Source organism: Schistocerca nitens, chromosome 2 (genome assembly GCF_023898315.1).
Source record: "Schistocerca nitens isolate TAMUIC-IGC-003100 chromosome 2, iqSchNite1.1, whole genome shotgun sequence".
Lineage (NCBI taxonomy): Eukaryota > Metazoa > Arthropoda > Insecta > Orthoptera > Acrididae > Schistocerca > Schistocerca nitens.
The window spans coordinates 311,865,146-311,879,512 of NC_064615.1; the positions used below are offsets into that span (position 1 = coordinate 311,865,146).

The 14,367-nt window shown below is 39.4% G+C and overlaps 1 protein-coding gene across 2 annotated transcripts in view; it reads left to right on the plus strand.

Annotated features, from left to right (window-relative positions):
- Positions 1–14,367, plus strand: part of LOC126236081 (sodium-independent sulfate anion transporter-like) — a 170,592-nt gene that overhangs the window by 121,542 nt on the left and 34,683 nt on the right. For both annotated transcript variants that reach the window (XM_049945144.1, XM_049945142.1), the window contains exons 5-7: positions 414–564; positions 8,062–8,226; positions 8,411–8,572. In XM_049945144.1, the coding sequence (XP_049801101.1) occupies positions 414–564; positions 8,062–8,226; positions 8,411–8,572 (478 nt within the window). The remainder of the gene's footprint in view (positions 1–413; positions 565–8,061; positions 8,227–8,410; positions 8,573–14,367) is intronic.

The following is a 14,367-nucleotide window of genomic DNA, read 5'->3' on the forward strand; positions in this document are numbered from 1 at the left end:
ATGTCTCTAACTACACTACTTCAAACACTGTATGCAAAGAAGCTTTATAAGTCAAAAACAAATTCTGTACACACACAGTCTTGGTCACAGCTATAAATAAATACCTCTGCAATGCTGGGTTTCTTAGCTAGTAAACACACTGAACAGAAAATTCTAGTAATTTTTGGATGAGCTACTATTCTTTTCCATTGAGACTTCCTGATGAATTCAAGCATGTTAGTAAGTGGAAGGAGTGAAACAAAAAGATTTATCCTAGGGAACATCAAAGGAAGACTGAATAATGTGTGTAGAGCTCCAGCTAGATGATTGACTTTTCGCAGTTGTGTTAATTTTATGATATTGCAGTTTATGTTTTGTATTAGTTTAAGTATATTAAGTAGAAAGAATCTCATGAAAGTTATATAAAATTTCAGAAACTAAAAGATGTGAAACCAGGGCCAGCATGGGCAAATCGATCTATGTGGCTTTTGTCTACTGCTCGCAATGCTTTAGTAGTTCTACTGTGTTCAGCACTAGCTTACATGTTGGTTTCTGATGATGGAACTGCACCTTTTCTGCTGACAGGTAAGTCGTATTTTGTTATGCAACAATTTAAAGTACTTTACATATAACATACTATAGCCTTTTAATTGTGTGGACTGTGATACCCTCATTCAAAAGCTAAAATAATATGGACTAGTGGATACAGCATATTCATGATTTTTATCTTATATCCATGATAGAAAGCAGAGCGTATTAGTTCCACATCAATCTGACAGAAATAAGCACTCAGAATTTGAAGCAACCAGGCAAGGTGTATGACAGGATTCTACTCAGAGTCCTTCATTATTTCTGGTATACATAAATGATCTTCCACTTGAATTGTCACAAGATACAAATGTTGCCCTTATTACAGATAATGCAAGCATATGGGTGGGAAATAGTAATAATCTTGTTACTATAAAAGTAGCAAACAGTATATTTATTATATTTATCTTTCACATTTAAATCCACAAACTATACAGAGACTCTGTTTGAAGAATGAAATACGAGAAGCGGACAGTGTTAGCATTTTGGGAGTACAGGTATGGTAGCTTACAACCTTAATTTAAAAACCCACATCCTAGAATTACTGAACTGAAGTAATTCATTTATATTTGCAGTGCATATGGTCACTGCCAGAAATGATTTAAAAATGAGAAAATTGATCACTGGTAGAGATGATTTAAAAATAAGAAAACTAGTTTATTCTGCATATTTCTATTCATTGGTTAGTTTTGGCTTTTTTTTTTTTGGAGGGGGGGGGGGAGGGGGTGACTCAGCTTACAGGGATAGTATTTTTGGAAGACAGAATTGTATTCTGTAAATTATATCAGGGTCAAGTATGCTATATATAAAATTAAAACTGCAGTTGAATCACAGAAAACAACGTGACACAAGGAAATCTCCTTTGGATATACAACTTTTTCATTTTTAATAGCAGTTCTGTCACTTGGCAAAAGCTTCAAATCACCAAATGTGCAAAAATAGTGCATTTTGAATCTTAATACTTTTCATAGAATTTTTTGAAATGGGAAATAGTGTAATAAGAATTATGTTTGTTGAGGACATGAGATGAAACACTGGTTCAGTATTTTATAATAGCAACAAAAGGCAATATTACATTTAGTATATACTTTTCACAAAATCTGTCATGTCCAGTGGCACTTGATACGAAACCACATTTTAGCAGTGAGGATAAACTCATAACTCATGAGATGACTGAGAGCATGCTAGTTATTAAAAAACATAACTAGTGTAGGTAGATCATGACAAAATGTTTGCCAGACCTTAGAGGCCATAAGTGATACCGGCATTCCGCCACAAATAAAATGCTGTCAGTTGAAGTGCAGTATCATACCACAAGTCATTACCGCTACACAGTAATGGGTACTTTTAGCAAACTACAAAGCAATTTGACATGGAATAATGTCTCTTCGATGGCAAGTCAGTAAGAACGTCTTATCAGTGATGTAGCTGAGGGAAGAATAGGAAATGAATATTAAATGACACTGAAGTCATTAAATGTGGAGCACTAACTCTTATTGGACAATACTGCAGATGAGTCACTCAAGGCCATGACAGACCAGCCATCACAGCATCTGCTTGAAGCCATATGGTGTGGTGAATAGTGATTTATTTGTCTTGTGAAATACACTTAATAATAATTAGATTAGGGTAGAGCAGACATGCCAAAAACTGGTAACATGATACACTTACACAGAACTGTACTTAATGTACTGAAGCAGTATTAATTTTTTTTTTAATTCCTGAGAATGAACTGTTAGATAATAAGGCTGATGATCAATGACATACTGCTTAAATTATCAGCTCATTCTCCGTCAGCTATCACTGAGTGTCAGAATATTGTGTAAATTCTTTTTCAATAGATTTAGCTTCATGTTCAGATTGTTATTCTCTTAGGCTACTGAAGAATGTAATTTCATATATTGTCTTTATTTCGTGTGCTATGTGGATGATCGAAATAATTTTTCATGAAAAAGTCTTGTTTTCTACATCTAGATCTACATCCATACTCCGCAAGCCACCTGACGGTGTATGGCGGAGGGTACCTTGAGTACCTCTATCGGTTCTCCCTTCTATTCCAGTCTCATATTGTTTGTGGAAAGAAGGATTGTTGGTATGCCTCTGTGTGGGCTCTAATCTCTCCGAGTTTATCCTTTCGCGAGATATATGTAGGAGGGAGCAATATACTGCTTGACTCTGTGTAAAAGTATTTATTGTCTCATAGATGTTGAGGGATGAAACAGAGTTTTAGATAACAAGTAATATGATGTCTCATACATTCACAGTAGTGATTTAACTTTGGCAAGGTATTGTATAGGCATTTATGATTATACTTCCAAATCAGTTTTGTCTTGTTGGCAGATTCTCAACAAAACTCCACACAGTACACATATTCAGCAGGTGACACAGTGATGTAGTTGTGATATCTGTGTTATTATGTGACACACTGTCGACAGTTACCTTACACAGTGTTAGTAGATGTTGTTGTTGTGGTCTTCAGTCCTGAGACTGGTTTGATGCAGCTCTCCATGCTACTCTATCCTGTGCAAGCTTCTTCATCTCCCAGTACCTACTGCAACCTACATCCTTCTGAATCTGCTTAGTGTATTCATCTCTTGGTCTCCCTCTACGATTTTTACCCTCCACGCTGCCCTCCAATGCTAAATTTGTGATCCCTTGATGCCTCAAAACATGTCCTACCAACCGATCCCTTCTTCTAGTCAAGTTTTGCCACAAACTTCTCTTCTCCCCAATCCTATTCAATACCTCCTCATTAGTTACGTGATCTACCCACCTTATCTTCAGCATTCTTCTGTAGCACCACATTTCGAAAGCTTCTATTCTCTTCTTGTCCATACTAGTTATCGTCCATGTTTCACTTCCAAACATGGCTACACTCCATACAAATACTTTCAGAAATGACTTCCTGACACTTAAATCTATACTCGATGTTAACAAATTTCTCTTCTTCAGAAACGCTTTCCTTCCCATTGCCAGTCTACATTTACTATCTTCTCTACTTCGACCATCATCAGTTATATTGCTCCCCAAATAGCAAAACTCCTTTACTACTTTAAGTGTCTCATTTCCTAATCTAATTCCCTCAGCATCACCTGACTTAATTCGACTACATTCCATTATCCTCGTTTTGCTTTTGTTGATGTTCATCTTATATCCTCCTTTCAAGACACTGTCCATTCCGTTCAACTGCTCTTGCAAGTCCTTTGCTGTCTCTGACAGAATTACAATGTCATCGGCGAACCTCAAAGTTTTTACTTCTTCTCTATGAATTTTAATACCTACTCCGAATTTTTCTTTTGTTTCCTTTACTGCTTGCTCAATATACAGATTGAATAACATCGGGGATAGGCTACAACCCTGTCTCACTCCTTTCCCAACCACTGCTTCCCTTTCATGCCCCTCAACTCTTATAACTCCCATCTGGTTTCTGTACAAATTGTAAATAGCCTTTCGCTCCCTGTATTTTACCCCTGCCACCTTCAGAATTTGAAAGAGAGTATTCCAGTCAACATTGTCAAAAGCTTTCTCTAAGTCTAAAAATGCTAGAAACGTAGGTTTGCCTTTTCTTAATCTTTCTTGTAAGATAAGTCGTAAGGTTAATATTGCCTCACGTGTTCCAACATTTCTACGGAATCCAAACTGATCTTCCCCGAGGTCCGCTTCTACCAGTTTTTCCATTCGTCTGTAAAGAATTCGCGTTAGTATTTTGCAGCTGTGACTTATTAAACTGATAGTTCGGTAATTTTCACATCTGTCAACACCTGCTTTCTTTGGGATTGGAATTATTATATTCTTCTAGAAGTCTGAGGGTATTTCGCCTGTCTCATACATCTTGCTCACCAGATGGTAGAGTTTTGTCATGAATGGCTCTCCCAAGGCCATCAGTAGTTCTAATGGAATGTTGTCTACTCCCGGGGCCTTGTTTCGACTCAGGTCTTTCAGTGCTCTGTCAAACTCTTCACGCAGAATCGTATCTCCCATTTCATCTTCATCTACATCCTCTTCCATAATATTGTCCTCAAGTACATCGCCCTTGTCTGGACCCTTTATATACTCCTTCTACCTTTCTTCTTTCCCTTCTTTGCTTAGAACTGGGTTTCCATCTGAGCTCTTGATATTCATACAAGTGGCTCTCTTATCTCCAAAGGTCTCTTTAATTTTCCTGTAGGCAGTATCTATCTTACCCCTAGTGAGATAAGCCTCTACATCCTTACATTTGCCCTCTAGCCATCCCTGCTTAGCCATTTTGCACTTCCTGTCGATTTAATTTTTCAGAGGTTTATATTCCCTTTTGCCTGCTTCATTTACTGCGTTTTTATATTTTCTCCTTCCATCAATTAAATTCAATATTTCTTCTGTTACCCAAGCATTTCTACTAGCCTTCGTCTTTTTACCTACTTGATTCTCTGCTGCCTTCACTACTTCATCCCTCAGAGGTACCCATTCTTCTTCTACTGTATTTCTTTCCCCCATTCCTGTCAATTGGTCTCTTATGCTCTCCCTGAAATTCTGTACAACCTCTGGTTTAGTCAGTTTATCCAGGTACCATCTCCTTAATTTCCCACCTTTTTGCAGTTTCTTCAGTTTTAATCTACAGTTCTTAACCAATAGATTGTGGTCAGAGTCCACATCTGCCCCTGGAAATGTCTTACATTTTAAAACCTGGTTCCTAAATCTCTGTCTTACCATTATATAATCTATCTGATACCTTCTAGCATCTCCAGGATTCTTCCATGTATACAACCTTTTTCTATGATTCTTGAACCAAGTGTTAGCTATGATTAAGTTATGCTCTGTGCAAAAGTCCAACCAGACGGCTTCCTCTTTCATTTCTCTCCCCCAATCCATATTCACCCACTATGTTTCCTTCTCTCCCTTTTCCTACTCTCGAATTCCAGTCACCCATGACTATTAAATTTTCGTCTCCCTTCACTACCTGAATAATTTCTTTTATCTCATCATACATTTCATCAATTTCTTCATCATCTGCAGAGCTAGTTGGCATATAAACTTGTACTAATGTAGTTGGCATGGGCTTTGTGTCTATCTTGGTCACAATAATGCGTTCACTATGCTGTTTGTAGTAGCTAACCCGCACTCCTATTTTTTTATTCATTATTAAACCTACTCTTGCATTACCCCTATTTGATTTTGTATTTATAACCCTGTAATCACCTGACCAAAAGTCTTGTTCCTCCTGCCACCAAACTTCACTAATTCCCACTATATCTAACTTTAACCTATCCATTTCCCTTTTTAAATTTTCTAACCTACCTGCCCGATTAAGGGATCTGACATTCCATGCTGCGATCCGTAGAACGCCAGTTTTCTTTCTCCTGATAACGACGTCCTCTTGAGTAGTCCCCGCCCAGAGATCCGAATGGAGGACTATTTTACCTCCGGAATATTTTACCCAAGAGGACGCCATCATCATTTAACCATACAGTAAAGCTGCATGCCCTCAGGAAAAATTACGGCTGTAGTTTCCCCTTGCTTTCAGCCGTTCGCAGTACCAGAACAGCAAGGCCGTTTTGGTTATTGTTACAAGGCCAGAACAGTCAATCATCCCGACTGTTGTCCCTGCAACTACTGAGAAGGCTGCTGCCCCTCTTCAGGAACCACATGTTTGTCTGGCCTCTCAACAGATACCCCTCCGTTGTGGTTGCACCTACGGTACGGCCATCTGTATCGCTGAGGCATGCAAGCCTCCCCCTACAGTAGATACATTTCTGATATTGTGCTTTTTGGTTTCCTCAAGAGATACAGAACCCGTGAAAGACTGGAACCTACATTTCAGTGTGCTGCCGTCAGATTAACTTGATATCAGTGAAAAAGCCCAGAAGCTTAACAGCTGCTGTGTCATCCAGTGCTTCAGTATCAGTGAGGCTGCATAATATCCTCTGTGTTTATCATTAATTTTCATCTTGTTCATGATAGATCAAGTCTTGGCCTCATCAATTAAGACTTGTGCTTGATGAACAGGCTGAACTACAGTCTCCACTTCTGAGAACGAAGTGTATTATTTGCGAACTGCTGGTGTGCTCACTGGAGACTATGTCACTAACAAAAATTAGGAATAACAGAGATTATTTCCTTCAAAATAAGTTAATAGCTGATCTTGCTGATCTTTTATTATGGACTTTGTTGCTTTAGATAGCAGTGGTGTTACAGATATGAACCTGTGGCTTGACACTTTATGTCAATTACCATTTTTGTAAACTGGTACAGTGTGTTCTGCTTTCAGTGTGACTGGAAAGTACCAGCATAAAGGCACTTATTTACTACAACTGTCAGTGTTTGAGCAGTTTGATAGATTATATTTTTTAACATATTGCAGGAGATGCTGTAAATACTGGCTCCCTAAGTGTTTGTTTTTTACTAATTTTATTATGTCTTTTATATGCAATCTCTTCCACATTACCATGGTGCATTTATTTCCAAATTTCACAGCAACTGCTCATCTACTCTGCATAGCACTATTTTTACAAAATATTCATTTAATTCATCTAGACTGCAAGAATTAGAAAAAGGAGGCGGGCTTTTGCTTGTTCATTAACCAGCTCCCTTGCTGCTTTTCAAGGACTCTGAGCTCCTTCATTAAACATGGCATTGTTTTACTTCTTTGCTTTCTCTACTTCTTTTCTGTAAATCCTTTTGGGCTGTAAATAATTGCAGTATAGTCTATCCTTAATGCTAATATTTTTTAGCTTCTTTGACTTTATCCTTTACTAGTTAGACAATGCATTTTATTTTAGCTAGTGTAGTAGTATAATATCTCTTTACTTTGTCAGTTTTATGCATGTATTTTGATTTGGCAATTGGATATCTCTTGGGTTTTAGTGGAAAATTTTCATCAAATTGGGCTTTTAAGGGCCTGGAAATGGAATTCAGTGAAAGCAGTATCTGTGTTGTACCTTATTTCTTTGAATCATCTTGCTCAGGTTGGAAGCTCCCAGAGGCATTTTCTGTTTTCTTTTTTCTTTAAAAAGAAAGAAACCTGTGCCTTATGCAAATGCAAAACCCAATTTATTTCTTCTTATTCGCCCAGACATAACAGAAACCTGTTGTGTCCTCCTCCTCTTTCTCCTCCAGTGTAAGAGTGGAGATGACATCATTTAGACAGTGTTATCACCAGATGTGAGATTGGTGTCACCACATTGAGCTGGAGCCCAGTAAATAGTTCTTTGCAAGATTACTTGCAAATTTCCCACAAGAAGAAAAGAAGAAGAAAATAATGGGGAAAAAATATTTTTGTCCATAAATATCATATCAAAAAATTTGGCTATACAGTCATATCATATCTGTTGCTGTTCAGGATATAAGCACACATATTGATATAAAGCATCACAATTTTGCATTATTAGTGTTATGTTCTTTGAGATAACACTTGTTTGTTAGCTGTTATTTTTATCACTTGTATTAACAGTTTAATCTACTTACACCATTTAAAACTTTTTCTGCTTTATTTACATTTGTATTTTTACTGTGTTATAGGAACTGTGAGATCTGGTTTGCCAAACTTTGGGTTTCCTCCTTTCAGCACAACTATTGGAAATACAACATATTCATTTGGTGAGATGTGTGGACAGCTTGGCTCATCTATCTTTCTTGTGCCTGTTATTGGTGTCTTAGGAAATGTTGCCATTGCAAAAGCTTTTGGTAAGTATCCCATATTAATGTTTGCTGCTTAAAAATCAGTATTTCTTGTCAGCTGAACATTTGTTTATGAATTGGATTTGAATTTTCAGCTCCATTGGAAAAGAAAAAAATTGCATGCTATATAATTCACATGTCTAATAATTTATTTTTTAAGTGTGACAGTTTCATTCACTTTCACTTCCAGCTAGTGGAGAATCTGTTGATGCAACACAGGAAATGTTGGCCCTTGGACTGTGCAACATCTTTGGTTCAATGGCATCATCTTTCCCTGTGAGTGGATCTTTTTCACGTAGTGCTGTGAACCATGCAAGTGGTGTTAAGACACAGTTGGGAGGCATTTATACTGGTCAGTGTATAAATTTCTTTTCTTTGTGTTTTAATTATACTTACACTACCTTATGATAGTTAATAGGTCTGTAGTCAGGAAAGTTACAATAATTATATCAGTTCCACATGTTTTCTCTTGTTGTGGGACCATGTTAAAATCAACGCTAATCTAGTAAAGAAAATTTAATAGCTAAGTAATATACTGTAAATGAATCTGGAAATGGTGGTTTGAGGGGAGGATATAGCAGTAGTGTAGGAGATGAGCAAAGTGGCTAGGAGGAAAACGAATGAAGTGCATCATTCAATAGTTGCTACTTCAGTACCACTACACACTGTATTGTTTGATGTCTAAGGTTGGTAGCAACAACACAAAATAGTGCCAGCCTGAAGTCTTTAGATTCCTACTTATTCAAAACTTGAGTCCAGGTGCCAAGATAAGGTATGTGTGTTACACTTAATACTAGAAAGAAATGAATGTGGCAGATTTTTTTCTTCCTTACTTTTTCTGTACTTACTTCAGTTTCTGTCCTGTCTTTTAATTTAACCCATGTTTCATTTCCTGCTGAAATATGAATTTTTCTTCTAGTTTGTAGCCCTCATCACTGATTTGGAAACAACTTGCTATTGATACCTCACTCACACATGACTGCCATCTCAAGCTGCTCTGACCAGAATGGAACCCAAATGGAAGCAACAATCTGTAGGGGGAAGAGAAAGGGGTAGGGATAGCATAATATAAGTGTAGGGGAAGAGGAGTTGGCACAGCCTGGCAGAGCTTGCAGGGACTAGGTGGCAGGACAAGGCTACCAGGTGGAGTGTTGGGAGATTGCAGGGAAGGTTGGGTGCAGAATGGAAAAGGAGAGGAACAGAGAGAAGGAGAACACTGGTGTGTTCTTTGGCAGAACAGTGCACAATGACCGGAGAGGACATGAATTGGGAGGAGGCAATAGGACAGAGGGGACAAAAACTGATGGATGGAGGGTGTGTTGACAGTAGGTTACCATAGGCCAAGACTGGAATGATTTTGGGAGAAGTGTGTTGTGGGGTGAAATCTCATCTGCACAGTTCAGAAAAGCTGGAGGGGGACAATCCAGATGGCCCTTGTAGTGAAGCACTGCTGCATGGTGTGCCACAGGGTGGTCCACTTTGCTCTTGGCCACAGTTTGGTGATAACCATTCAACTTAGTGGACAACTAGTTGGTAGTCACTTTATGGCAAGAAAAGTTGTCAGTACCTACCAAATTGACCCATACACCACTGGACCATCATTTGAACATTCATCATCTTTTGAAAAACACAAACATACAAGGTCTGCCTTAGTTGTCACCCATGGTCAACAACTGCAGCTGACAATCACGTCCTACAAATTACAGCTTGCAGGTATCCTGAGTAGAATGCTACGTAATTGCATGGAGCCTTTTTTGAGAAAGTTGAGAAGGAGGGATGTGTTGGCTCAGTTCACAACTATCTCCACATTGTCAATTTTGCCTCTAGGTAACCATTATGAACAACAGTACAAACTGGAACCACGTGACCGCTACGGTCGCAGGTTCGAATCCTGCCTCGGGCATGGATGTGTGTGATGTCCTTAGGTTAGTTGGGTTTAAGTAGTTCTAAGTTCTAGGTGACTGATGACCACAGATGTTAAATCCCATAGTGCTCAGAGCCATTTGAACCATTTGAACAGTACAAACATTCAGCACTATGGTGCACAAGGAAGGTAGTTAAGGGAACACTTGAAATGGAATCTGGGTCAATTTTGTCGGCTTCTCTTCACCGAAGAGTGCAATACTTGTCTGATAGTCATGGCATGGTACCATTCCATCTGAGGCATGCAGTCTGCAGCAGGGGTATGAGTCACTCATGTTTTTGGCTGGTATCATATTAGGATGTCGGACAGTTCATATTGATATTGGCAATAATTTGAGGGATGAGAAATATCGTCCAACACATTATACAATCATACAAGCAACAAATTGGTGATGGGTTCATTTTTAAATATGATAGTGCTTGATCATACTGCCCCCAAGTCAAGAACATTATTCCTCCAGTTGGCACGAATGAACTCAACGGAAGTGTCTGTTGTAGCTGCTGACATGAATCCACCTTGGGACCAGTTGAAACTTGCAACTGTTATCAAAGAAAGGGACAGGAGCATTGTCTCAACCTTGTGGGTAGCATACCAAGGATGATCCAAGCATGTTACAATTCGGGGAGTGGGAAAACACAGTTGGAATGTTAACCAGCAGCAGATTTCGATTTCAAATGTGCAGATAAGTGCACTTTCTGCTCTGCTACCACATCTACGTTCGTACTCCACAATCATCTGTGAAGTACTTACCAGAGGGCACATCCCATTGTATCAGTCATTAGGGCTTTTTTCCCATTGTATTAACACATGAAGCACAGGAAGAATGACTGTTTAAATCTCTTTGTGCATGCTGTAAGTAATCGAATTTTGTTCTTTTACACTGTTTAGTTTCATAAAGCTATTTCTTTCATTCTCTGCTCCCCTTGAATCTAAGACAAACACTTTCACCTCTTATTTTGAGTATTATATAAATCGCCGTAACTTTTTAATTCTGATGAAGCAGGAATACTTCTCTTTGCTGATGATACATACTTCATAGAACAATAGAGGTGCAATAATGGACATTTCATTTATATTCTCACAAAATATGGATTGGTTATTAATAGACTGCATGGCACTTAACTTGGAAAAAACACAGTTCATTCAGGTCTGTCCATGGCAAGAAGTCTTCACCAATAATAGTAAAGCACAAAGTTAAAGAAATGTGTAACATATAATGTTCAAAATTCCCGGATATACATATTGATCAGAACTGGGCACCTGCCAGTCATCTTCAGGTGAGCCGTTGCAGACTGGCGATAACGTCCTCCGCTCCGCAATATATAGCGTACTGTAACTATTCTGTGCATGCGTCGAAAACTTGATAGTTGAACCAACATTGCCTGCCGGCAGCGCCCTCGCTGGTGGAATAGCGGAACTCAGTCGCCCTCTGCGTTGCTGTTTGCCACGGCCGTCGACGCACTCTGTCGTCTTCGATTTGAGCAAATCGTGGAGATGATGGGATTCCATGTACTGTCCAGCTGGTAGCTGCTGTCACGGTTTAACAGATTTTCCGCCAGTCGTATTTCTACGGATTCTTTAATAATGGAGTCCCAGAAAGACGTTGCTGTGGACAAAATCGTTGTTTTCTCATACTCCATTGAATGTCCAGTAGAAATACAATGTTCAGCAATAGCGGACTTGCTTGGCTGCAAGAGGCGGGTGTAACGTTGATGTTCAGTGCAGATGTTCTTCCTCTGCGTCCAATAGTGAGCAACATTGGAGCTCCCACATATGATTTAGCTAAACATCTCGCTTCCTTACTGAGACCTTTCGTAGGCAAGTGCCCACATCACATACGAAACTCAGCTGATTTTATCAGTAGACTGGGGGATCTTCGTCTTAGCAGTGTAGACCTTCTAGTAAGTTTTGATGTGGTCTCACTTTTTACAAAAGTTCCTCTTGCAGATTCTTTGACACTGATTGGTAACATGTTTCCTGTTGATATCACTGCTTTGTTCAGGCACGCACTTTCCTCAACTTATTTTATGTTTAATCAAGAATATTTTGAACAGACTGACGGTGTCGGCATGGGTAGCCCCCTGTCTCCTTTGGTCGCCAACCTTTTTATGGAGGATTTTGAAGAGAGAGCGCTTGAATCAGCTGCCCTGAAGCCAACAGTTTTTTGGCGGTATGTGGATGACACTTTCATAGTGTGGCCTCATGGAAAAGATAAATTAATGGAGTTTCTACATCACCTCAACTCCATTCATAGCAACATCCTCTTCACCATGGAAATAGAGAAAGATGGTTGTTTACCTTTCTTGGATGTCCTGGTTCGAAGGAAGAATGATGGTTCTCTAGGGCATTCAGTTTACTGGAAACCCACTCATACTGATTTGTACCTGCAAGCATCGAGTTGCCATCACCCATCGCAAACCATAAGTTTGCTTAAAACACTAGTTCATAGAGCTCATACTGTCTCTGATCTAGATAGCTTATCTCAAGAACTCGCCCATCTAAAGACAGTATTCAGCGAAAATGGGTATTCCATCCGGCAGATTAACAGGGCACTAACAGTTAAAACTAAGAAGCAGGAAGTGAATAAAGAGGAGAACATGCCGGAACAATCTTTAGCTTTTCTTCCTTTCGCTGGCAACACTTCGTTTAAAATAGCAAGAATCCTCCAAAAATTTCAGGTAAAAGTGGTTTTCCGCCCACCATCGAAGATTGCGGACCTTGTGGGATCAGTTAAGGACAATCTGTTACTACGAAAGGCCGGAATTTACAAGATACCGTGCCAATGTGGTATGGCTTACATAGGTCAAACCACACGCACCGTGAAAGAACGCTGCACTGAACATCAATGTTACACCCGCCTTTTGCAGCCAAGCAAGTCCGCTATTGCTGAACATTGTATTTCTACTGGACATTCAATGGAGTATGAGAAAACAATGATTTTGTCCACAGCAACGTCTTTCTGGGACTCCATTATTAAAGAATCCGTAGAAATACGACTGGCGGAAAATCTGTTAAACCGTGACAGTGGCTACCAGCTGGACAGTGCATGGAATCCCATCATCTCCACGATTTGCTCAAATCAAAGACGACAGAGTGCATTGACGGCCGTGGCAAACAGCAACGCAGAGGGCGACTGAGTTCCGCTATTCCACCAGCGAGGGCGCTGCCGGCGGGCAGTGTTGGTTCAACTATCAAGTTTTCGACGCATGCGCAGAATAGTTACAGTACGCTATATATTGCGGAGCGGAGGATGTTATCGCCAGTCTGCGACGGCTCACCTGAATATGACTGGCAGGTGCCCAGTTGAAATATCGTGCGAAGTATTGAACGACGACCGGCTGCAAGCCCGAAATTTGTTTGAACAGAATGGACAGTGTCTTGAAAGGAGGATTTAAGATGAACATTAACAAACCCAAAACGAGGATAATGGAATGTAGTCGAATTAAGTCTGGTGATGCTGAGGGAATTAGATTAGGAACTGAGACACTTAAACTAGTAAAGGAGTTTTGCTATTTGGGGAGCAAAATAACTGATGATGGTCGAAGTAGAGAGGATATAAAATGTAGACATGGCAATGACAAGGAAAGCGTTTCTGAAGAAGAGAAATTTGTTAACATCAAGTATAGATTTAAGTGTGAGGAAGTCGTTTCTGAAAGTATATGTATGGAGTGTAGCCATGTATGGAAGTGAAACATTGACGATAAATAGTATGGACAAGAAGAGAATAGAAGCTTTCGAAATGTGGTGCTACAGAAGAATGCTGAAGATTAGATGGGTAGATCACATAACTAATGAGGAGGTATTGAATAGAATTGGGGAGAAGAGGAGTTTGTGGCACAACTTGACAAGAAGAAGGGACCGGTTGGTAGGACATGTTCTGAGGCATCAAGGGATTGCAAATTTAGCATTGGAGGGCAGTGTGGAGGGTAAAAATCGTAGAGGGAGACCAAGAGATGAATACACTAAGCAGATTCAGAAGGATGTAGTTTGCAGTAAGTACTGGGAGATGAAGAAGCTTGCACAGGATAGAGTAGCATGGAGAGCTGCATCAAACCAGTCTTAGGACTGAAGACCACAACAACAACAACAACGCAGATGCCCACATTTGTTAAACTAAAATGAAATAATTTTTTGCAAATTTCATAATGAATACTAAAGTATTCATTCCACAACACATGACATTTGGATAAAAGCTGTTAATGTGTTTGTTGTAAAGTATTGTG